The sequence below is a fragment of the Trichosurus vulpecula genome, chromosome X, assembly GCF_011100635.1.
Source record: "Trichosurus vulpecula isolate mTriVul1 chromosome X, mTriVul1.pri, whole genome shotgun sequence".
Classification (NCBI taxonomy): Eukaryota; Metazoa; Chordata; class Mammalia; order Diprotodontia; family Phalangeridae; genus Trichosurus; species Trichosurus vulpecula.
The window spans coordinates 9,096,393-9,122,177 of record NC_050582.1 but is presented as its reverse complement, the minus strand read 5'-3'; the positions used below and the strand labels follow the sequence as shown (position 1 = coordinate 9,122,177).

The 25,785-nt window shown below is 40.4% G+C and overlaps 1 protein-coding gene across 1 annotated transcript in view; it reads right to left on the bottom strand.

Moving 5' to 3' along the window:
- LOC118832700 (lysine-specific demethylase 2A-like) overlaps nt 1–25,500 on the bottom strand; it is a 72,053-nt gene extending 46,553 nt beyond the window's left edge. Inside the window, 2 exon segments of the mRNA XM_036740029.1 lie at nt 19,091–19,191; nt 25,429–25,500. Of these exon segments, the coding sequence (XP_036595924.1) occupies nt 19,091–19,191; nt 25,429–25,500 (173 nt within the window).
- Nucleotides 25,501–25,785: the final 285 nt, after the last annotated feature.

Sequence of the window (25,785 nt, the reverse complement as noted above, 5' to 3'; positions counted from 1 at the left end):
TAAAATCCTTACCTCCTTAAAATCTCAGGAAGATTCAAGTTTCCCTCCAATGGAGTTTCAGGGGTTCATTTGGCTAGCCTGGCCCAAAGCACCATGTCTTTCTCCTAACCAACCCAGCAGGCTTAAAAGGACAAAAGAGTCCTTCCTCTGTGCAGCGGGGCTTCCAGAGAGTTCCAACCCAGAGGAGTATATCTCACCATGAATAAACTCCCAGTTGTACATGAAACTAAACTAACCTCTTGTGGTAGCTGAAAAGAGACATCATTTGTGACAATAGTGGGGAGCCTCCATGTCACAGGCTGAAAAAGTGTTTCTCTCTTACTTTAATTAAGTGAACACTTCTCCACTGTCATGGCTTTCCTCTACATGACTGCACGGTGTTCCGCAGTACATTGGAAGCAGCCAGATCCCTTCTTTAAATGGAAATCTGACTTGTGAGATGGCATTGGAAGCTGTTTTCTGGTTTTTGAGTTCATCTTTTCTTTTCAGGTCAAAGGACAGAAGGGCCTAGCTGCCTACACAGTACGCTAAGGAAAAGTTGGGAAGGATAGGAAGAGGGGAGCCATGGTCTCTAGCTTCCTTTGAGCATCTTTTTATCTTTTTCACATAAAATAATAGCCTTGCAAAGAAGCCCTAAAATCCTACAAATATGGTTGCAAATAAAGATGGAAATATGGTTGGCCAGGAAAAATAATTCATCAGTCTTTCATGTAACTATTGGCTTTGTACACATGAGGGACTTTGAGCAATGCAGAATTAACTGCATATTTTCTGTCTTGATCAAAATATCAACTTGTTCACTGCATCATATAATATAGGCTTCAGATGAAGGTATGTATGGGTCCCTAAAGTGAAAGTGGGGTTCGCTTGAATGGAAACAGCTGCCTCACTAGCCACTCCAAATTTGTACCTGGAGTAGTCCTTAGAAGGCTGGAGACCTGGTAGGCCCTGGGGTGAAAAGCAGGACTCAGTGGAAGGAAGGACAGCATCTTGTTTGTTAGGAGCTGTTAGGAATGCTTGGTACAGTGTGACATTTTCCATGGGTGTGCCCCATATGACTTTTGCATAGGAGCTGTGGCCCCTTCATCCACAGACCTAGACATGAGCTGTATTCTGAGGTTCTCAGAGGGAACTACTGGTGGGTGCCAAATGAGTCAGAGATAATTTGGGTGGGTGGGCAGCTCCCAAAGACAGAACCTGAGCTATGTATACCCAAAGTTTGAGGTTCTAAGCTATGAGTTACAAATTTTTATGGCTCTGGAGATGTGTCTAGTATGCCTCTGCATGGCTAATACAAATGCCACACAGAGATGCCCTTTAGATTATACAGGAGGTATGACTAAAAAATAAAGACACTGATTTTCTTGTATAGCCTATTAAATCATTCTTAGTACTTTATGTTCATGATATGAATGGATGTCGCTCAGGGGGCATACAGTCATTCATTCTCATGGCAGCAATACCACATGTCTTCATTGGCCCAGAACCAATCTGGAGGGGAAGAGAGTTCACAGGTCCAAACAGGATAGACCCTTCAAATGCTAGTCCAAGCTACCAAAGTTTAGAAAGGTAAAGCTAAAAGCCATTAAGGACAAAGGTCCTTCATTCTGGTCACTTTGGGGTGGAAGGGAGAGGAAAGATGGGAATACTTCCATAGTCCAACCCTGAATTCCTTTCCTGTGGAGGGAATACATCCTGTTTGGTCATTTATCCAAATGCACACCCATTTTTGGATAGCATGACCCTTGATACGTGAGAAGTGAAGACTTCCCAGAACAAATGCCAAGCCTGGGTTAATTATGACTGAGGATTCCTATATTTGGGAATACCAAGAGAGCTTAGTACGCTCTTTGAGATCCTTCTCCTCAGAGCCCAGAGCCACTTAATATACATCAGAAAGATCTTCTTAATATGACAAAACATACTTCTGCTACAACTTGAGGCTTTGAAAAGTTTTCTCAGGGCAAGCAGACAATGCTTAGCTCTCTTCCCTTCCCAACAACCCTCAATAGTTTTTTTCATTTTTTTGTTTGATTTTTCCCCCAGGTGAACACCTGCTTGTAAAATTGGGAGGCTAATAATGAAGCAAACTGAAATTAATAGCAGCTATACAAGTGCATGGGAGCATGCATAAATTACATGAGTCACAAAGAGCTAGAAGTCTTACAGTTTAGGTCTGGGGAAGAGTATAATTGTCTCATCTTTCTAACGGCTGGAAGCTTGAAAAGGAATGCCAAATTGACTCCTGCTTCTCCTGGTACTCCTGGATTTTCACTAATAACAAGGTTCTCTGCACTGTCTTTCAACGGCTTCTTCTAGCTCCTGATTACAGCATTTATTTCTGTGTTATAGCTCCATATCTCTCTTTTCTCAGTGGAGCATTTTTTAAAAAGACATAACACTATTTAATAATTTTGATCCTTTCTATTTTCAGAAAAGGCTCCCTGAAGAGAGAAGCCCTAATAATTCAACAGGTTGGTTGCTGAAAGTGGCAGTGGCAACCGATGCCCTCTTTTCACAAGGATGTAAATCATCCATTTCACTTCACTCATTCACCTTTTAAACACTAAATGTGTATTGCAATTCAAAAGTGGCTATGGTTCTTGAGTCTGCTATATACACATATGGGCATGTGGGCTACTGATATGTGACACAGTAGGCAATCAGATAGGAAGGCCCCAAAATGTGGTATTTATAGATGCTTTGAAAAAAAAGAAAGTCAAATCAAGCCAAAATGTGCCAATCTTGTAGGAAGTCTATAGATAGGCTTGAGACAAGTAAGCACCGACTTCTAATGCTGAGCATGCACATATTGATCTGCAATATCTACTGAAGTCAAGCACTGGACAAGGCATTGGATTATAGTGTTCCATGTCTCAATGTCAACTCTACTCTCCTTTCTATTCTTTAGAATTTCTTTTATTAAACCAAATTTGAAGTCTAAACAAAATTACCAAAGTAAATAATCTATAATATACAAATACGTACAGTATCTATGATTCTGTAATTTTACAGAATTCTTAGGGTAGAAACTCTCTCTCCTAGGACATATTACAAACCACCTCTGACTTAATAGATGAGTTATAGGAACTTATTTTAATGACCCCAAGCTTTACTTTAAAACAAAGGTCCATCTTTTTAATTCCAATATTCTTCCAGTGATCATGTTTGGCTATGAGTCATAAAATACTACTTACTCTCTTAGAAGAATTGAGGTTGAATATCACCCCAATGGCAATACAGACATTCACTGTGGCCATGAGTATACTACAACATAGAACTCACGGTTATGAAGAAGAACTGATGCAAAGGCTAGCATCGAAGAAATGTATGAGCAAAAAAGATAGGCTAGTCCTATGGAGAGAACCAGTGATGACTGGACACGTGCTCCACTTGTATTTCGTGATATCACAAGAACTCAAAGAAGCTGGAAGAACATCGGTTGGAACTCTTGTGGTGAGTTTGTAAGAAAATATGGACAAGGCTGGTCCAGGATGGGCAAGCATGGATGAGCTGCATCACTGGAAGGATTATCCTATCACAGATCCAACAGGGTATTTAGAGAGGGAGTTGAAGACAACTACAAATAATCTACAAAATGACATCAAATTCAAAGCAACTCCATAAACTCATTATAGGATCACAATATCTCAGAAATTCTTAAAACACACACACACACACACAAGATATTTCTTTAAATCATATGAATTGGTGAATGAGAAGCCAAAATGATGGCACTCAGGTTTTTCAACTCTCACTCTCTCCTCCAGGGACTATTTTCTAACCAATTTACCAATTTTAAATGCCTTACACATTGAGATGTCTACTTTTCCACTTTTTCTTCGAAATATAGATTTTTCTGAAATCCTATTCCTCTTCAATTTCTGCTATTACCAGTCCATATTGCTTGTTATGCTCCTTTGGGGCATCTTAACTCTATTTTTTCGTCCTCTTTAGGTGTTCAGCACAGATTTGGAGGAAAAAAATCAAGTTCCCTTACTTTATGTGTAACTTCATAATAATTCTGTAAAGTTGCCCGATATTCCTGGAGTGTTATAAAGATCAATGAGCTAGTATAACAAAGAACTTGGAGTTTACCAAAGAAAACAGGGCTAGAAATCGGTATAAAACATTATAATTACCATTGAAATTCCATAGGATTAGACATAGGTTACTGATAAAGACTGGCATTTCTTCAACTCCCCTTCATAAGAAACCACAAATCATATCAACCCTTGCTGTATACTCTCATCCACAGTGGAGAACATTCTACATTTTCTTCTTATGCCTAATTATAACATGCTTCTTCCTTCAGCTATGTGTTTTATTGAACAAATGATGTCCAGACTGACTTACTTTAAGGATAAGAGATGGAGGACAACCTGTACATTCAGTACTTCTCTGGACAATGGCCTTTTTTATTTGTCCCCCTCTGTCCTCCACTACTCATCCCCATGTTAAATTCAAAATAGGAAACTGAATTCAACAAATATTCATTAATTGTATACCATTTGTATACCATTTTCTACCAATTTTCATACCAATTCATTAAGTGTATACCAAGCGCAAGGCACTGTTCTAGGTACTGGGGATACAAAGAAAAGAATCAAAACAAGGAACTTATGCAACATATATACTAATAAATTGTTTTTAAAAATCCCACAGAAATTTGTTAAAGAGGAGTAATAACCAGGAGAATTAGGAAACGACTTGCGTAGGCAGGGGCATCTGAGCTATGCTTTGAAAGAAGTTAGGAATTCGAAGAGCCAGACGTGAGGAAAGAGTACACTGCAGACACAGGTGACAGCCTGAAGGCAGGGAACAGAAAAGGTAACTGTGAAGTGCCTTCTATCCCTTGACAGTATGGTACTTTGGGAGAAGTATTTCTCTGATGATATGGGCATTCCACACAGTCTTAGCATAGTGCCTGGCATAGAAGTGCTTAAACTGCCTGTTGATCTGAGGTACAACCACACACCCAGCAGACTGGCTGACATGACTAAAAAAAAGAAAATGACAAATTCTGGATGAGATGTAGAAAACATGGATACATTAAAGAAATGTTAGTAGAACCATGAACTGGTCCAACCATTCTGGAGAGCAATTTGGGACTATCCCCCCACCCACCCACCCAAAGCTATAACACTGTACAGCCTTTGATCTATCAATACCACTACTGAGTCTGTATCCCAAAGAGATCAAAGAAAAAGGAAAAGGACCAAAATGTACAAAAATATTTATAGCAGTTCTTTTTCTTGTGGCAAAGTATTAGAAACTGAGGGGATGACCATCAACTGGGTAATGGCTGAACAAGCTATGCCATAAGAAATGATGAAAAGGATAATTTCAGAAAAACCTGGAAAGTCCCATATGATTGGATGCAAAGCGAAGAAAGCAGAATCTGGAGAACGTCATACACCATAAGAGCAATATTTTAACAATAACCAACTGTAAAAGACTCAGCTACTCTGATCAATACAATGATTCACAACAACTCCAAAGGACTCAAGATGAAGAATGCTCTCCACCTCCAGAGAGAGAACTGACGAACTTTGAGTACAGATTGGAGCACAGCTTTTTGTTCATTTTCTTTAATGTTTTTCCTTCAACATGGCTACCGTGGAGATGTGTTTTACATGACTTCACACACATGATGAACATTGTATTTCTTGCCTTCTCAATGGGTGAGAGAGGGAGCGAAGTCGGAACTGAAAATAAATATTAAAAAATGCTTGTCGACTCGACACACAGTTGAGCAACCACATGCAAGTTTCCAGTAAGCCTATCTCGTTTGTTATCCCTCCACACCAAATCAGGAATAGTTCTCACACACCCCAAACCACTGGGGAGCACAGGTATAGGGATGAACCATTTTCAGGGCCCTTTTGGAACGGATTATGTGAGCCAATACTAAGGTACGTGATTAGAAGACATTTAGAAATGTTGACAGCAAGAAGTTAAAAGTGCTTGAAGAACCTGTGTTTAAATCTCAAACTTCACTATGCATGAGTTTTTTCTTGACTTTTATTGTATACATCCACACCTGCAACTAAATTCAGCAAACAGGAGTTCACTATGCAATGAATTAGAAATAGACCACCTGACAGTAGAGTTTCTGTTGGACATTTTAGTATGTTGACTTTCTTCTTCCTCCCCGCTGAACATCTTACGGAAAACTAAATCAAATGAAAAATGTGACTTGCTGATCCATATGCCATATGATTTGTTACTGTCCGTGTGTCTCCTTCACGCCTAAGAATGGCAAATATCTTTCCACAAAGTTAAAACAAAGACTATGATTTCACCCTTTGTCATTGATCCCATTCCAATGGATTCTTCTTACAGGATCTAAAATGGAATGCAAAAAAGCAAACAGCCACCCTCTTCTTGGAGAAGGTATGTACCCATTCCTGAGAAGCTCTTGGCAGCAGACATATCAGAGTTTGCGTCACTTTTGTCTCTTTCGAAGGATGGATCAGTGGTTACTGTTCTTTTTATTTCTTGCTTCTAGCCCGGATTGTGTCTCTTGGAACAGATTCATGAAAAAAGGAAGCAGTCTCTAGGCATCCACTTATTATAAACGACTCTTCATTTCTGCTTTCCATAGAGTTTCCCTCTAGTTCAAGACAATTCTCTAGGATATTAATAGACTTCAGTAATTCCTGGGAAGTTGTCATCTGGTTTCCTTTCCGAATCTTGCTTTTTTTTTCCTTTCTCCAAATAAATGAGCAATATTCATGTCTAACTCAATGCACAGGGGAGGGCCATTTACTGTTCTGCTCCCAAGCACTTCTAATGCAATGACTTATTATTTCTTTGAGTTAGGAGAATCTCTTGATATTAATAGTTTGACCAATAAGCAAACCTTACGATAATATTTCACTGTCTCCTATGACAATGCAAACTGAATGCCATTCCAGGATCCCAAAATTGAAAGGTCCTTTTCTCCTTTCTCCCTCCCCTTTGCTCCCCAATTGAAAGATATTTAAAGTGATTTATTTGAAGAAGCACTTAGGAGGAAAGAGGGCAAGCATTTAATATACATCATGGGATTCTGCACTGCATGCCTCACTATATCTTAGTAAAACATATTTTGACATAATTGGTGGTATTGGAAACCTTCCCAGATGTATACACGGCAGAGTCATAACTAGAAATCATTTTCATTTGGGGCAAAACATGTTGGGAAGTGGGGAGGTACGGGAGAAGAAGCAGCCCAAGTCTCACTTTGGAAAGGTTTAAAGGAGCAAGGCAAGCCCCGGAGAGGGTGCCAAAGCAACTGGGCTAACAAGAGGACTACGAAGTGAGGCTCAGAGATGGCAGCATTTGCAGGAAGAAATGAGGCCTGCTCTCCGCTCCCCAGGGAAGAGAGAGGCTTCTTTGGATATTGGTTCCCTGGAGGAAACCCTTATGCCAGCTATGGTTCTTTTATGGCTCTGACAATGAAGGTAAAAGTGATGCACAACTCAAAATCTATGTTAAAACTTTTAATTCCACCCCATGTAAATATATTCACAGACATGGGAAAATAACCCACTGGATTCAGAATGTTCAAGTCTATCAGAAAAACACTGCTTGATGGATGAAGACTGAACATAATTTGCAGCCACTGCTTGCTCTAGAATAGATGAGGTCTTGAGTCTAAAAGATCCTGAGCTGAATCTTCATTGTCCTAAGTGCTGACAATTAAATTGCTACTTTCAGTATGTTGTTTCCCAAGGAAAATACAAATTAGTACTGCCATGTCGGCATCATATCACCAACAACTGATCAAGGGAATTTTGCTAGGAAGAAAATCATAACTTTTTCAAAGGTAAATAGAAAAAAAAACCAGAAGCCCCAAACCCAGTAAGTGATAACCTCCTAACAGACGCAAAAGGTCCTTGCCATCATTTTCTTAAAAGGCTAGATTTACACTTGTATAGCAGAATGCTACCTACAGCCAAGAGTTTATGACTTGTATGTGTGGGCAAGGGGCAGGGACATGGCTGTGGATGTGTGCGTGGGTGACGGTGGGTCTGTTTTCTTTGAGTGAGTCTACACTCTAGCCTTGGCAAATTTCACGGTCAGTCTTCTAGCCCAGCTCCCTCCTTGATAAAGCCTGTCCAAATAGATTCCTTTATATATTCATCTGGTGGCAATATTAGCTGAAGACAGGAAGCAGGATATTTTCAACGTAAGGGACAATCTCACAGTGGCTGGTTTATCCTCATTTAGAGCAGCTAGATATTATGGCTAGCCGTGTTTCTCCTTTACAGGCTCTTGTCAATGATGTATGTACACTGGCTTATGACAATTTAAATTGGCAGGGAAAAGTCCCAGACACCTGGTTTCCCAGAGGAAGAGGCGAGCTCATGAAACTGAAAGCCTGACTAGGTTTATTAACCCAAATTATTAAGGGTTTCCAAATAATATATAACATTCTAGGAGACAATTTCTAGTTGGCTTCAAGAACAAGCAGCATTTACCCGGCGAAGCCACATTCCAGCTTCCTTTTAAAAGCTTCAACTTCACCTTCTCCCCCATGGGATTTCTCATTTCCCACTCCACATGCCACAGAGAACATTACTTGCCACAGATATTCATATAGTTGAGAAGACAACTAGCAGTCTCTGACTCAAGGCAACAAAAATGTTTAGGTGCCTTCTCTGTGCCAGGCTGATCTCTGCATGAAGCATACACAAGAACAAGTATGGCCCTCATGGAGCTTCCATTCTTTGGGGGGCATACATGTGGACAGATAAGTAAAATTAAAGCCTACATAAAGTAATGCAAAATCATTCCAAGGGGGCAAGGGCACTAACAAGTATAGGGGGTGGGGGTGAGGGGGGATTGAGAGGAGAGAGATCAGGAAAGACCTCCTTTAGGAGATGGCCCCTGAGCTGAGCCTGGAAAGGAAGCAACGGATTTTAAGAGTCATAAATAAGAAGAATCTAAATTTGGGGGGGGGGAAGAAAACTGGGTCTCCCTTTCTTACTCAGACTGGAAGTGCATGGGCCACTCACTGGCCCACTTCCACCTCTGATTGGCACAGCAACTTTGCCCTGCTTCCTTTCTGACCTGGGCAGACTCTCCCCTCCTTAGATACTCTCACGGCCTTACCATACTGGTGCCGGACTTAGTACTGCTTACCCAATCATCCTTAGCCCAAGTTTAGCTCAGGATTCCTGAGCTCAAGTGATCCTTCAGGCTCCACCTCCCCAATAGTAGGGCATCTAGGTGTGTACTGCCCCTCCCAGCTCATTTCCCCAGTGATTTCCCATGCAGATTTCCAATGGTGACTGCAGCTGCTGCTTATAGGGCCTTGGATCCTCCTCACTTGGCCTCACCATGTAAATGATACTTTGGTTTCAACATGATCGAATGGGTAACCTGCCAGCGTACTGTGGCTACGCATGCTGAGTTAGTTTACTTCTAAATAGAAACCACAAAATGTCAGAACAGAGCATTTCATGCAGGTGCATCCCCAGAAAGGAGGCACTGAATCTGGATGTTTATATGGTAACCTTCTGTCAAAAACACTTGCCTTCTGTTCTTCTTCCCTCGGGCAAGAAGGGGAATTTGATTAAACAAGCATTTAGTAAGTGCCTACTGCATACACTGCGCAGTATTAGAAGCACTGGGGAGGGGGACTACAAAGGTAAATCAGTGCCCCTGACCTCAAAGATATTACAAATAGCAGGTGGAGAAGACAATCAGGCACTGAATTCCAACAAAACACAGGAGATGCTAAATGTGGAGGACAGTTCCAGAGACTGCCACCAAAGATTCAAAGGCAGCTGGGAGTACTTGGAGCTGCTAGGGGCTGGAGGGGGGAGAATCAGGGAAAGTTGGAGGGATAAGGCAGCATTCCAGTTGGGCCTTGAGGAACGGGAGGATAAAAGAAGGAGAGAGCATAGGAAAAAAACATTTCAATTTGATTCAAAGGACTGGGATGTGAATCTGTGATCTTTCCCTTTACTTGGAGGCCTCTGGGAAAGCACCTCACCTCTCTGGCCTCAGTTTCTTCATCTGGAATGTACACAGATCAGACTAAGTGATTTCTAAGGCCTCTGACAGCACTAAATTTTATGATTTCAACAGAAGGAGATGTCGAAGAAAAGCAGAATTGTTCATTTTCCCAAGTCTCTTGGGAGAGTTGCAGGATGGAGATAGAGATTTGTAAGTCACCTGAATAGAGGTGATAATTGAAACTGTGAGTGTGTGCCATAAAGTGAGAGCTGCTGAAGAGAAAAGGGGAAAGGGAGGGGTAGGCATCAAGTAAATGTCGACTGCGTGCCAAGCACTGTGCTAAGAGCTTTACATAGCTCATTTGAGAAGAGGGCCAAGGCCTGAGTCCAAAATTTGGAAGTGGGAAGAGGCAGAGGAGTCTTATGAAGCATATAAAGGGGTGATTCAAGTGGTAGGAAGAGAATCAGAAGAGTACTTTGACAGAGAACCCAAGGGAACAGAAAGTATCAAGGAAAGAATAGTCCGCAGTATCAAATCCTGCACAGCTCAGAGAGGATAAGGATTGCAAAAAGATCTTCGGATCTGGTGGTTAAAATACTATTAGGGCTTTTAGAAAGAGCAGTTTCAGCGAATAGTGGAGATAGCAAAAGTTGAAGAGTGAGTGGGTAATAAGGAAGTGAAGTCAGTGAATGGAAACCTTCTCTAGTTCAGCAAGGAAATATGAGAGAGAGACAGACAGACAGACACAGAGACAGACAGAGACAGAGACAGAGACAGAGAGAGAAGTAATGAAGGGGGAAGCAGCAGGGTCAAGGAAAGCAGCTCTTCCCAATGTCTTCATTCTTGTTATCACCGTCCTAGTCTAGAACCTTGCTATCTCCCTGGAGGATTACTACAACAGTCCAGATTCCTTTCTTTCACTCTCTCTTCTCTCCAATCTGTCATTCACACCACCAATATCAAATGATTCTCCTTAAAAATCATTTTCATCACTCGCAAACTCAAGAGTTGAAAGGGATATCAGAAGCAATCTAGTTTAAATACCAAGTGAAGTCCTCTACAATAGCACTGGGAAGTGGTCATTCAAGATTCTCCCAGAAACTATCAGTGAATGATATCAGTGAATGGCTCCATGTGTATCCCAAGGCATCCCATCATCAGAAAGCCTTTCCTTACATGGAGACTCAATCGATCTCTTCTGCAACCTGACTCACTGCTCCGAGTTAATTAAGCACAGCAAAACTAATTCTTCTCCCATATGAGTAGTCTTCAAATAGCCAGGGACAGTTGCCACATCCCTTTCATGTCTTATCGTCTCCAAACTAAATTCCCTTCGTTTCTTCAACTAGTCATCATATGATATTGTCTCCAGTCCTCTCACTGTCTTGGTCATCTTCCTCTGGATTTCTTCTAGACCAGGGGTTCTTTATCTTTTTGTGTTGTAGACCACTTTAGCAGGCCGTCTGGTGAAACCTATGAACCCCTGCTCAAAACAATGTTTTTAAATAATTGAAAGAAATGCAAAACTTCACTTAGAGTTTAGTGAAAACAGAAATGGATCTTATTCCCAGTCAAGATTGTGGACCTTCTGAAATTTATTCACTATTTTTCCCACAATTTCTGTGAAATAAATAAATGTATTAAGTTATTATTTTAATTTAATTTAATTTTTATCATTTAATTTGTTATTTTAATTATTAATTCTTTTAATCACTTATTTCTAAATAAATATGACTAAATAAATAAATAATTTATTCACAGATCTATCCTTAACCTGGGCCCCAGGTTAAGAACCTCTGCTATGGTCAATGTCCTTCCAAAAATGTGATAAAACAATATTACAAAGATAATATGACTAGGGCAAAGCACAGAATGTTCTGGATACCTCTTATTATCTAGGATAAAATCTAAAATCCTCTGTTTGGCATCCAAAGCCCTTCATAATCTGCCCCGTCTTACCTTTCCAGTCTCTTTATATCTTATTTTCCCTTTTCCCTCACATATTCTGTAATCCACTGATGCTAGCTTCCTTGCTGTTCCTCCAATAAGACAGTCTATCTCCCAACTTCAAGCATATTCACTGGCTGTCCCCCATGACTGGAATTCTCTCCCTCCTCATCTCCACCTCCTAGCCTCTCTGGCGTCTTTGAAGTCCCAGCTAAAATGCCATTTTCTACAAAAAAGACTTTCCTGACCACCCTTAAAACTAGTGCCTTCCCTATGATATTATCTGCAATTGATCCTGTATATATCTTGTTTGTACACAGTGGTTTGCATGTTATCTCTCCCATCAGACTTAAAGCTCCTTGAGAACAAAGACTGTCTTTGCTTTTCTTTGTGTCCCAGTACTTGGCACAGTGCTTACACACAGTGGGCACTTAATAAACGCTTGCTGACTGAATGCCTGTAGCTCTCTTAAGCAGCCTAAGATTTCAGTAGCTGTTTTGCTCTCTGATAGCAGTTAACTCGGATTTAACTTGAAGTCCACTAAAACCTGTAGATAGTTTTCCTTTCTTAAATATTATCTTATTGATACTCTTTCTTTTAAATCACCTTCATTTATGAATATAATCCTCCCCCCTACTCAGTAAGTGCTCCCTTATAACAAAAAATTAAAACAGAAAAAAAAAATCAGTTTAACAAAACAAGTCAGCACTTTGATCAAATCTAACAGCCTATGCAATATTCCACACCTACGGTCTTCTACCTCTACAAAAAGGGGAAAGAAGTTCATTTTCTGAATTCCTCGGGTCCAAACTTAGTCACTGCAATCATACAACACTTGGGGGTTTTTTCTTGTTGTTCTTTCCAATTAAATAGTTACAGTCTTTGTGTATATTTTTCCTTGTTCTTCTTAGTTCACTATGTATTCCTTCATATTTCTTCCCATGTTTCTATTAATTTTTTACAATCATCATTTCTTGGAGACCACCAATAATCCTTTATATCTAGATGCCACAATTTGTTTGGCCATTCCCCAAGCAATGAGCATCCACTTTGTTTCCAGTTCTTTGCTATCATGAAACAAGTGTTGCCATAAATATTTTAGTGTATATGGGACCTTTCTTTGTGTCTTTGGCCTCCTTGGGACACATATCTAGCAATGGGATTTCTGAGTCGGAAGGTAGAGACCAGGGGTGGGGAACCTGGGCCTCGAGGCAACATGTGGCCCTCTAGGTCCTCAAGTTTGGCCCTTTGACTGAATCCAAACTTCATTTTGTTCTGTGGAGTTTGGATTCAGTCAAACGGCTGCACTTGAGGACCTAGAGGGCCACATGTGGCCTCAAGGCTGCAGGTTCCCCATCGCTGGTATAGACATTTTAGTCACTGTCTTAGAATGATTCCAAATTGCTTCCCAGAGTAGTGAGGCGAATTCATACCTCAACCTCCAGTATATTAAAGAGCCTGTATTTCCATAGTCTCCCATCATTGACTATTTCTATTTCTTGTCATTTTTGCCAATTTGCTAGATGTGAAGTAAAAGCTTAGTGTTGTTTTAATTCACATATTTCTTACAATAAGTGATTTGGAATCATTGCTCATATGATTGTTAATAGATGTCAGTTCTTTTGAGAACTGTTTATTCTTGCCTTTGACTCACTCTTAAATACTGGTGTTAATTGCCTATATAGCTTAGTTATCAGACCCTTATAACTTTGATGTATTTTCTCAGTTGACATTTTCCCTTCTTACCTATCTGTATTGATTTTTGTTCTTGCAAAAGTTTTTTTTCAATTTCAAATAATCAAAATTACCTTTTTCCTCTTTTGGAATAGCCTGTTTCTTATTTGGTTAAGAACCATCCCCTTAGCCATAGCTGTGAAAGGTTCCTGATCTTGTCCTCTCCTAATTTTTATACTATAACATTTCATCTATTTAGGTCATACATCGATTTGACCTTATCACGGTATATGGTATCCTATGTCCGTCTAAACCTAATTTCTACCAAACAGCTTTCCAGTTTTTCCAGCAGTTCTGGTTAAATAGATATTTTCCCTAAAAATAAATTATTTTATCAGGTTTATTGAATACTGGATTCTCTCAGATCTTTATCATAAAAATTGTTACCTGTTATCTAGCATAGATTCTCTCACCACATACCTTTATTTAACCCAAGTGCAGGACTTTCTATTTTTCTGTTATTTCTATTAAATTTCTTCTTATTTAGTTTGGCCCGTGTACATATATAAGTACGTATAAAATTATACAAAATTAACAGAAGTTTATTATTTAGAATATAATGGACTAGCAGTTAGAAGGACCAGGAAAGTCCTCATGCATAAAAGATAGTGATTGAATTGTGTCCTGCAAGAGACTGGGGATTCCAAGAGATGGTGGGAAAGAAGGAGTACATTCCACAAGAATCGCATTAGAAACTTTGTCAAATCCTTCACTGAAATGTGGATAAATTCCATCTATACAGCATTTTCCTAATCTACCACTTCAGTTGCATTGTCAAAGAAAGATACAAAGTGAGTCTGGCAGAGCCTATTCTTAACAAAGTCATGCTTGCTCTCAGTGATCATCTCTTCCTTTAAAAAGAAAACAACTAAGTCGTTAATGATATTTTCTGTTTCTTATATCATCATACTTATCTCAGGAATCTTCCTCTCTTTTTCTTCCCAAGAGAATCATGCCATATAACAAACAGAATTTTTTCAACTGATCAATAAATTGAAAAAGCCTGAAAACATGCACAATGTGTAACACTCGTGGACCACCTTCTACCTCTAGAAATGGATGACTTGAGGGTATACTCTCCTGTCTCTTTGTTCAAGTAGTCCTTGATCTTTACAACTTTGCTCAATTTGTTACATTCACTTTTTTGGTGTGTAGTTGTTCTTTCCATTACATCACTGTATTTGGGCAACTAGGTGGCACAGTAGATAGAGCGCTGGGTCTGGGGTCAGGAATTGTTGTTGAGTTGTGTCTGACTCTTCATGACCCCATTTGGGGTTTTCTTGGCAAAAAATGCTGGAATGGCTTACCATTTTCTTCTCCAGCTCATTTTACAGATGAGGAAACTGAGGCAAACAGGCTTAAGCAACTTGCCCAGTCACACAGTCTGAGGTCAGATTTTAACTCAGGTCTTCCTGACTCCAGTTGCAGCATTGTGCAACCTAGCTGCAACCCCCCCACCCCACCCCCCAAAAAAAACACTGGATTATTGATTTATATTGTTTCTGATTCTCTATGTTTAGTCGCTTCCATTGATCTATATCTCTATTTTTTTAAATCAGTACTAGATGGTTTTAATAACTGCTGCTTTATAATATAGTTTGAGGTCTGGAAGTGCTATTTCTCCTTGGTCCCTACTTCTTTTCATCATTTCCCTTAATATTCCACATCTTTTTTTCAAAATGAATTTTTTTATCATTTTATCAACTTCCATAAAGTATCTCTTTGTTAATTTGATTGGTATAGCATTAAAAGCATAAATAAATCTTGGGAGTAATGTCATTTTTATTTTATTGGCTTGCCCTAACCATGAGCAATGAATATTCCTCTACCTCAGGCCTATACAACTTCTGGCTCAAGCTGCTTGCTGCATGCCAAAGGATTTCAGGGGGCCCTAAGAAAAATGTAGAGGAAAACATCTTTTGTGTGTAGAGGAATTCCTTTGGTGTGTCAGGTGCCACAAGTTGTGCAGGCCTGCTCTAGCTACTGAAGTTGTTCTTTATTTCTGTAAGGAACACTTGTAACTGAATCCATTCAAGTCTTTTGTGTACTTTGATAGGTTAATCATCAGGTTTTTATGCATTTTATAGTTATTTGGAATGGGATTTCCCTTTGTGTTATTACTTCTTGGATTTTGTTATTATTATTATAGAGAAATGCTGTTGATTTTTGAAGATTTATTTTGTAGACTGAAACTTTGGTTAAGCTATCGTTTCAATTAGTAATTTTGCTTTTCAACATGATATATCATTTATTCACTCCTCCTGCATTTCTGTTGTTCAGGATATTCAAGAAGCAAATAATCTCTTCAGTTCTGGTTTCCTTTCTAAAAATGTTTCACACCCTGAACAAGTTGTGGTATATGAATGTGATGGAATACCACTGTGCTATAAGAAATGATGAAGGGGATGGTTTCAGAAAAACCTGGAAAGACCTTATGACCTAATGTAAAGTGAACAGAACCAGAAGAAACTACACAGTAAAGATAAGCAACTTTGAAAGACTTTAGTAACTTTGATCATCACAGTGACCCAGTACAATTCCAAAGGACTCACAATGAAACATGTTGACCAATTCCAAATCGAGACCTGATGGACTCAGAGTGTGGAATGAAATACATTTTCCTTCTTCATCTTTTTCTTTTTTTTGGAAGATGGCTAATGCAGACATTAGTTTTGCATGACTACATATTAGTAACAGGTTTTGTTTTTCTTGCCTTCTCACTGGATGGGGGAGAAGACAAGGAGAGTAAGAGAATTTGGAACTAAAAACAAAGAATTAAAAAACATTTCTGTGCCTAAAAAATTATTGTTTAAAATTGTTTCAAACACCTTTTTATTACTGAATGTCCAACTTTTTTCATTCATGGTTAATCACAGATTTGCAGAGTGAATCACCCTGGGCTACTTTCTAAGCTCTATTGCTCTTAGAATACATCATTCTATTCCTTTCCACTTCTTCTGTTGGGTGTAGGACAATCTTTCAATATACGAATTTCTGAGAGGTGTTTCTTTTGATCATTTGTAGAACTTGTTTCTGAATGGAATTGTCAAATTCATCTACTGCATGTCTTTTTTTTTCCTTCTGGAAGCAATCTCTGAATTCTTTCATTTAGAATTTCATTTTCTGTATCTAGAAGTTCTGGGAATTTCTCTTCTATTATTTCCTGTATTATGGTTCTAAGGTTTTTTGTCCTGTCATGTTCTGGGAGACCTATGATTCTTAGGTTTTCTCTGTGCATCCTGTCTTCAAGATAAGTATGTTTTGCTTATGTAGTGAGCATATTTTCTTTCAATGTTATCGTTCTTTGCTTCTCTTCTAGGTTGTCCTTCACTTCTGTGAATATCTGCATTCCCAATCTATTTTTCTCTTTTGTTTCTCTTGTGACACTTGCCATTACAGTTTCCATTTTTCTACCCTGCATATTATTTTTGCTGTGCAGGCCATAAATTCTGCTCTCATAATTCTCATGTCTCCTTCGAATAACTCAGGAACAGAATACAGTAACTCTATCTTTCCTTCACGTTCCACAGGGTCCTCTGTCTTATCAAGGGTCTCATCATTTTCCTTCCTTTTGCAGGACTTATTCATAGATGCCTGAACTCATTTACTAGATCTAAGGCCAGATTTTCCTTCTGCTTGTTCTCAGCAGTGTTGTCAGATGCCTTCAATGAGACCAAAAGTAGCATCAAGCTCAGCTACCACACTGATGGTAAATTATTTAACTTGAAAAGGCTACAAACCAAGACTAAAGTGGAAGGAGAGTCGGTGTATGACTCTGTGTTCGCAGATGATTGTGCACTCCATACAACCTCTGAGGATGAGATGAAACAAAGTATGGATCGATTCTCTGCTGCTTGTGCTAATTCTGGCCTAATAATTAAACACCAAGAAAACAGAAGCCTCCAACAGGCAGCACCACACTGTCTATACTTGGAACCATCAGTTACAGCAAATGGAGAAATTCTGAATGCTGTGGATGAGTTTACTTACCTTGGCAATAGGCATTCCAGGGATGTAAACATAGACAATGAAGTTGATGCACACACTGCCAGGGCTAGCTCAGTGTTTGGGAAGCTTCAAAGGAAAGTGTATGAGACAACATGACTAATGTGGAAATATGTTTAACATGATTGTACATGTATACCCTATATCAAATTGCTTGCTGTGTTGGTTAGGAGGGAGAGGAGGGAGGGAAAAAATTTGGGACTCACAATTTTACAAAAATCAATGTTAACAAACATCTTCAAATGTCATTGGGAAAAATACTATTAAGACATTACCAGAGCAATAAAAAATTTTCAAAAGAGAATGTGTGAGAGTAGGCTCCCTATCAAACTGAAGGCCTTGAGAGCTGCTGTGCTCACTTCATTGTTGTATGTCTGTGAAACCTAGACAGTACACCTCAGTGCCATGCCAAGAAAGCGAATCGCTTCCATGTGAATTGTCTTAGGAAAATTTTGAAGAGCATCTGGCAAGACAAGGTATCAGTCACTGAGGTCATCTCTCGAGGTAAACTGCCAAGCATTCAAACTCTACTGCAGAGAGGGAAATTCTGATGGGTTGGCCACATTGCTCAAATGCCAAATGTATGTTTGCCTAAAAGACTATTTGATGGAGAACTCACACAGGGCAAGTGCTCACATGGAGGTCAGAAGAAGTAATATAAAGACACTTTCTAGGTCTCTCTGAAGAACTCTGGAATCAGTTGTGAGACATGGGAGACAATGGCACAGGACTACTCAGCGTGGCATGCCCACATCAAAGAAGGCACCATGCCTAGCAAAGCAGAATTACTGTAACTCAAAAGAAATGTAAGATGTGCAAATTTAGAGACGTCTCCACCCCAAATGTTCATATGCACTATTTCTGCCCAACCTGTGGTAGAACATTCTGAGCTTGTATGGGTCTTATCGGTCACAGTTGGACACACTGTACCTTGACCTCAACACTGTGATGTTATTTTGGTCCTCTTTGAGAAAGGACTAACATAATTCTTTCCTTTTGCAGTATTTACTCATAGATGCCTGAATTAACTTACTAGATCTAGAGACCAGATTTCCTTTTGCTATTAACGTTTTCCCTATTGATTTATTTGCTTAGATTCAAGGTCTTTGAGTTTTCTTCTTCCTGATATCTTTGGTAATTTCAGTCTTTGTTTTCCTGATTTTCTGCTGTTCATTTTCTGACTCCCTCCCCTCTGGTGGTAGTTTTCTTGAGGACTGGATTTCAAAGCATCTGAGCCTCCTCCTATATTGGGCAATTCATAGTTCACCAGCCTTGGGCTCTTCTCCAATGTCTTTTGGGTGATCAGAACTAGCCCTAGTGGGATGCTGTGCTCTTTACCTTAGATTTAGCCCCCCACATGAACAGTGTTCTGTTCTGGTGATTTGTCTCACTCCCTCTGTTCCTCAATTGTCTACCCCAGCACTGGTAGTTTAGAAAGTTGCTGTGCTGGTACTAATGGGCTGTCTGCTGTCGTACTAATGGGCTGTCTGCTGTCGTGCTGTCTGTCAGGGCCTGAGCAAATTTCTGCAACCTGGAGCTGGGGTCTCCACAGCACTGGAAAGAGGTACAGAGGAGGGAGGCTGTAGGAGTATGTTTCACTGTAAGCCTGTGTTTGGGGTCCTTAGCTCTTTTAGTGTAGCCTCACTGCCAGAAGTGTAGTAGTTGAGGATGGAATGTTCGAGTGAGCTCAGGGTATGTGAGCTGTCAGTTCCTGGGCTTTTTTTTGGGGGGGGGGTATTGCCTTCTTTTGGATTCTGGGTGTCCTAGACCATGGAAACACCTGAAGTTGCTGTATCATTGGCACATAACTTCTATTTTTGAGAGGTTTGAGAAGTCGACAGCATCAGAAAAAAAATATCTAGTCTACCATCTTGCTGTTGAAGTGATCTGAAACTTCTCATTGCTTCCTTTTTATAAATGTTCATAAATCATCACCTTAATCATACATTCTAGAATTTGGTCAGGAAGTGAAGTCAAGTTCACCTGTCCATCATTTGTAGACTTTTTTTTGAAAATTAGAACAGTATTTGCCTTCTTTAATTCTGCAGCCTCCCTCTTGTTTTCTCTAATTTTTCAAAGATCACTGACAGTAGGTCAGCAATCATGTCTGCTGGTTCTTTTAGGATCAAGGGTTACAATTCATATGGAACTAATGGTTTGAACTCATTAGGAGCAGCAAGGTGCTCTCTTCCTCCCTCCTCACTTATCTGGGGGATCACTTTCCCCTTAGCCATTATTCTTGTCCTTTATAATACAAAGATTATTCTCCATAGTAGAGAAATCAGAGGCAAATTAAAATTCGGGGAGTTCTGCCTTCTCTCCAGCATTCATTATCATTACCTCGGCCACCCTGAGTGGGCTTATTGGCTCTTTGATGTTCTTCTTTTCCTCATCATGACTAAAAACAAAAGACTCTCTTGTTCTTCCTCAGCATCACTGCCCTGTTTCCACATCAGCACTGGTTTTCTATTGCTTTCTAGATCAAAGCCAGCCTCATCACAGTGGCATTTTGGGCTCTCTAATCTGCCCCAAATTTCTCTCTTCACCTCTCCTCCATAGACTCTGCTGCTCAGCCAGGCCACCTGCTTACTGTCTCTCCCTACCCTGATTATGTGCTTGGGAATAGCAAAGAACCTAATGCACCCAAGATGGTTTTTCAATGTGTAAAGTTCTGACATCCACGTGGTGCTTTAAGATTTGCAACATTCTTTATATACATCATCTCATTTGACCTCCATGATAATTCCTTGGAGGCAGGTGCTATTAGCATCATTCTCATTTTACAGATAATTTGGCAACTGAGACTCAGCAGTGAAGTGCCTTGCTCAGAGTCACATAGTAAATATGTGTATCTGAGGCAGGATTTGAACTCAGGTTTTACTGATTCGCAGTGCAGCTCCTAAGCTACTTTGTCACACTGCTTCTTATCTGATACTAATGACAACCCCAGGAAAAAAGTTCTAGGATCACAGGTTCATTGATTGAGAACTGGAAGGCTACTCTAGGTATTATGACCCTCAACTTACAGATGAGGATACCAGGCTTTAGAGAGGTTAAATGAGTTGGCCAAAGTCACACAGCTCGGAAGCATCAGAAGTGAGATTCATACCCTAACCTGCTGATCCTAGACCTTGCCCTCTTTCCACCAAATTGCTACTGTTGCTCAAATGTAAGACATGGTTATTACTGCTATAAAGTGAAGGACATTCCATCTCACTTACTATGCTCTTCCCATATTGGCTCCCCAACTCCAAATATTATATTCTGCCTGCCATACCACTTTTGATAAATCTCCTAATCCCTTCCTTTATTTGCTCCTTCATATAACTTCCAATTTTCAAGACAACTTCATGGAGGCCTGTTTTATTATTGTCTTTGCGTAAGCATTACCCATTGTCTTTAGTGACAAAAAATAAAGAATGATCCATAACCTAGTCCATATCCTTCAGGAGAGAGAGTAACAGCCCACTTGATGTCTATGCCAATGAATATCCCCATACTATCAAATATTACAAGGGTGTGTTACCACGACTAAAATAATCAAAACAGACTGCAGCTATCACTGCAAAAAAAACCTCACTGGCTGGGGAACTAGTTGGATATGGTATACAAAGCTAAGAAAGCATGTGCTCCATCCACTGTTTGACACATATGAGTTTCAATGAGGTGTTTTAAAGCTTTCTGAATAAGATTAATAGCTTCAGAAGCCACGTCAAACTTGGAAAGTGGCTTTCCTTCAATTAGCGAAAGTTTATGATTAATGACAACACCGTCATTATGGTTTTTTTTAAACCCAGAGATGGGCCATTTCTTACTCTACTTCAACTTTCCCAAACTTATTATCAAGAGTTCTCTCCCACCTTGACCTGTAGTAATTCTTAAACAGAGAGTCTACATGCATTAATGGCTAGAGGGCCACCAGGACAACCAGAAAGAACTGGGTTCAGGTTTGGCTTCTAACACATATTATGTGATAACGGCCAAGTCATTAAACTTCTCAGTGCCCTGAACAACAATCTAAAACTGTAAGTTACAAGAGCTGCCCACCTGCATCAGTGGAGAGAGTTTCTAAACTTCAGTAATGAAATCTCCTTGCCCTCCCCAAAACTCTTAGACATTACTTATTATACTTTAATTCATAGTCTCCTCCTTCAGATCTCTCCTTCCCTTGTCATTTTTCCCTTTCAGACATACCCTCCAATGTTTTTCTGCGTTTGCCTCCCCAGAAAAAAAGTCAGTCCACCAAAGGACAAGAATGGCCTAAAGCAAAGAGAAGCACAGCATCAGGGTAACTCTGCAACTCTATGGGGCACTCTTTAATGTGACTTTGAGGCTTGGCACTACAGCAGCAGGGGCACCACTGTGCACTTTATAGTTGCTTAGCCAAACTTGGGAAATTTACATTTCTATGATGTTCCACTGGAAACTCAGAGTTTACCAGTTCAAAGAAAGAAAGATGGCTCTGGAAATTGGCCCAAGGTACTTAATAATGAGCCCCAAAATGCATTCCATTCTGGAGTAGGTTCCCCATCTTAGAGTTTGCATTGGGATGAAGTTTCATGACCAAAGTCTTTTAAATGTGACTCCCCAAGTATTGTACCAACCAAACTTGTTCTCTTCATCCTTCATACCTAGAATTCTGAGGGGACCTTACTAGACAACAAATCACCTCTCCCATAGCTGTTGAATAAATCAGAATTTTTCTTTTCCAGAAATCAGCTCATTCCAGAAAAAGAAGCATTAACTCTGTGAAAAGCTGTTCTTCTGAGGAAAGAGTACAAGTCTCTATACAAAATGGGATGCTATTTGATCACTGGAAGACCTCAAAATTAGAAATGGAAAAATTCCAACACTATCTCAAGGAAACATGATGCCATAGACAGAGGGACAGGCAGAGGACCTGCGCCACTTGCTTCCTGTGAGGCCTTGAGTAAATCACTTCCCTCTGGTCTTCAGTGTCCTCCTCTGTAAAATGAGGGGGTTAGACTAGCTGGTCTCCAAGCTGGCCTCCAAGGGCTCTGCCAGCTCCAAACCCATGACCCCATGTTTCTTCCCATATTGAGTACTCTACACTCAGAATCACAGGGCCACTAATTGTTTCTAAATTAACGGGGGAGAAGTTTCAATGACTCTCCATGAGCGCCCCACCTCCCACCACTCAGGATTCTCAGATTCTATGTGACTTAGAGGAAAAACCAGGAAAGGAGACTGAGGAAGGATGCTCATCCAGGTCAGAGCAATGTCACGGAAGCCAAGGGGGATGTTCAATAGTGCTAAAATGGCAGGAAGGGTGAAGGGAGTTGGTCAACATTACTCTGAGCTAGGCATTGTGCCAAGCACCTGGGATACAAAGTAAAGCAAAAATATTGTTGCTGTCCTCAACAGCTCATCATGTAATGGGGCAGACACCAAGAAGACAATGCTGTACAAACAAGCTACAGACGGGGCAGGTGAAAGGTGCTCTAGAAAGGGAAGGCACTGGAAATGGGGGGAACCAGGAAAGGCCTCCTGTAGAAGGCAGACTCAAGCTGAGTCTTGAAGGAGGCCCAAGAAACCAAAAGGCAGAGAGGGGAGGGAAAAAGCATTCTGGCATGGGCTTGGAAATAGGAGACAGAATATTATATTGAAGGAAGTAGGACACTGTCTGAATTGGAGAGTGCATGAATCGGAGTCGAATGTAAAACGACCAGAAAGGCAGGAAGGGGGCAGGTTCTAAAGCTTTACATACTAAGAAAGGAGATTCTATTTGATCTGGAGGGAAAAGGGAGTTGCCAAGGTTCATTTAGGAGAAAACTGATACACTCTGGACAAATCGACTTGGCAGCTGAATGGAGGATGGACTAGAGGGAAGAGAGACTCAAGGCGGGGCTAACAATCCCAAGGGACTATTGCAATGGTCTAGGCTAGAGGTAATGAGGGCCCAAGCAAGGCCAAGCCAGAAAAGCTATCGCATTCAGACCCGAAGTCATTACTGCTACACAATTATTTAGATGTCACAAAAGGCTAAGAGGAAGGAACACTACATCGCAAATTTGGCCTCAGATATTGACTACATACTAGCTGTGTGATCCTGAACAAGTCACTTAACTTTTCACATCTCTAAAGATGGAAATAATAAGAGCTAGCTAGGTGGCCACAGTGATAGAGTGCTGGACCTAGAGTCTAGAAGAACTGAGTTCAAATCTGGTCTCAGACACTTACTAGGTATGTGACCCTGGGCAAGTCACTTCATTTTGTTCACCTCACTCTCCTCATCTGTGAAATGGGAATAAGAATGGTACCTACCTTCCAGGGCTGTTATGAGGATCAAATGAAATAATGTTTGTAAAGCTCTTTGCAAGCCCTCAAGTGCCACAAATGGTGGTTATTGCTATTCTTATCATGATCATGGTCATGGCCCTGAAGAAGAGAAGAAAACATGAAGAAAAAAATGAGTTTCCCCACTTTGCAGAGGTGGGGGACCGGGAGTGTGAAATACTACACATACTGTCACTTAGTTAATGTGATCATTACTGTTGCTAAACGGATTTTTTCTTCCCTTTTATTCTGTTACAAGGGATGGCTCTGGGATGGGGTGGGGAAGGGATATACTGGAAAATAAAGGTGATTTCAATGTAACTATATCAATGAAAACATTTTCAAAAGAAGTCACTGGTAACCTGTGAGTGCACAGCTTCAGCAGAGGGGTAGCACCAGAGGCCAGAATACAAGGAGTTAATATGTGAATGGGTGTTGCCAAAGCAGAGGCAGTGAGTATAGACTAGTGGGCTACCTTGCAGGCCACAACATTCCCCAGGGCAGCCCAAACCAGACTGAGAAATTATTTTATAAAATAAATGTAACTCTAATAGAACACAGATAACATGAATATGTGGTTTCCCAAGCCAATCTGCAGCCCACAGGTATCCTTACGGAAGGGTTACCGGCCCCTGTTTTTTAGATAAGTTGGACAATGCTGCTCTTGAAATTAGCTATGAAATGGAGGAGTGCACAGAATGGCAGACTGAGGGGAGGGAAGAAAGAGTCAGGGGGATGCTTTCTGGTGGCTAGGTAAGATGTGAACCTGTTTGTAAGCAGTTGGGGAAGTAACCAGTAGCAAGGGAGAAACTGATGAGGCAAGGTTCAGAAAAAGATGGGAGCTGTGATTGGGATGAGAATACAAATGGGCAGCCTAGAGTTTGGCAAGGAAAAAGGCCACCTGCTCCCCAGACGAGACTCTAGGACGGGAGGCTGCAGGAAGTCAGAGCTAGGTTTTGTGGCCTGAGGGAAGGGAGAGGAAAGAACTCATGACAGATGGCCTCAATATTCTCCATAAAGTTCAGTAGAGGAGGTCATTGGCTAAGCAACTCAATAGCAACGCCATGTTTTGTCTGGGATGGTGGTAGATTGCTCTTGTGACCGCCAGAGAAGTGGGACAAGTTGAGAGACAAGTTTTGTTTGTGACAAATTGGGTTTGAAGTCGACATCAAAGTGGAGATGTCCCACAGGCAGCAGCAAAAGAGCAATGTTTCCACAGATTTGTGGTTTTTTCTTCCATTGCTTGTTTTCCCTTTTCAAGCCAGCAATTTTCCAAGCCTTTACCCAAGTTTACTCTTGTGTTTGCTACTAAGCATCACTTGGGGGACTAGGCTACAGACTGGATAGCTATTTAGGTTTGGAAAATGCTGACTTTGGAATTGAGATGAGGGACTATTTCATAGGGGAGGCACCCAATGGGGCTGCACATTGGAGGCCATCTCACTGTCTCCTGCAGCTGTGGCACCAAGACTTGTACACTCGTCTGCTACACACCTGACATTCAACCTGACTAAAGAAACCCGCGCCAATGCCAAACTTGCAGTCTGACACCATAATCATAAACATGTCCCCCGATCCCAATCAGCTGCTACCAAGATAGACTTTGCTCAGGAATGCCTTACAGAGACCAACTCCAGGAAAAAGAATATACAATTCAATCAGACATTCTTTTCACATCCTATAGAGAACATGATTTCCCTTGGTTAGAATTTGTAATTTCAATAAAATATATATGCATATAGAATATATTACTATATTATATGTATAACTGCTATGTAATTCTTCTATTATAATGAATACTCGATCTAACATATTCACTACCTTGGGACCTTAGCCAAGTCCCCTATTCTT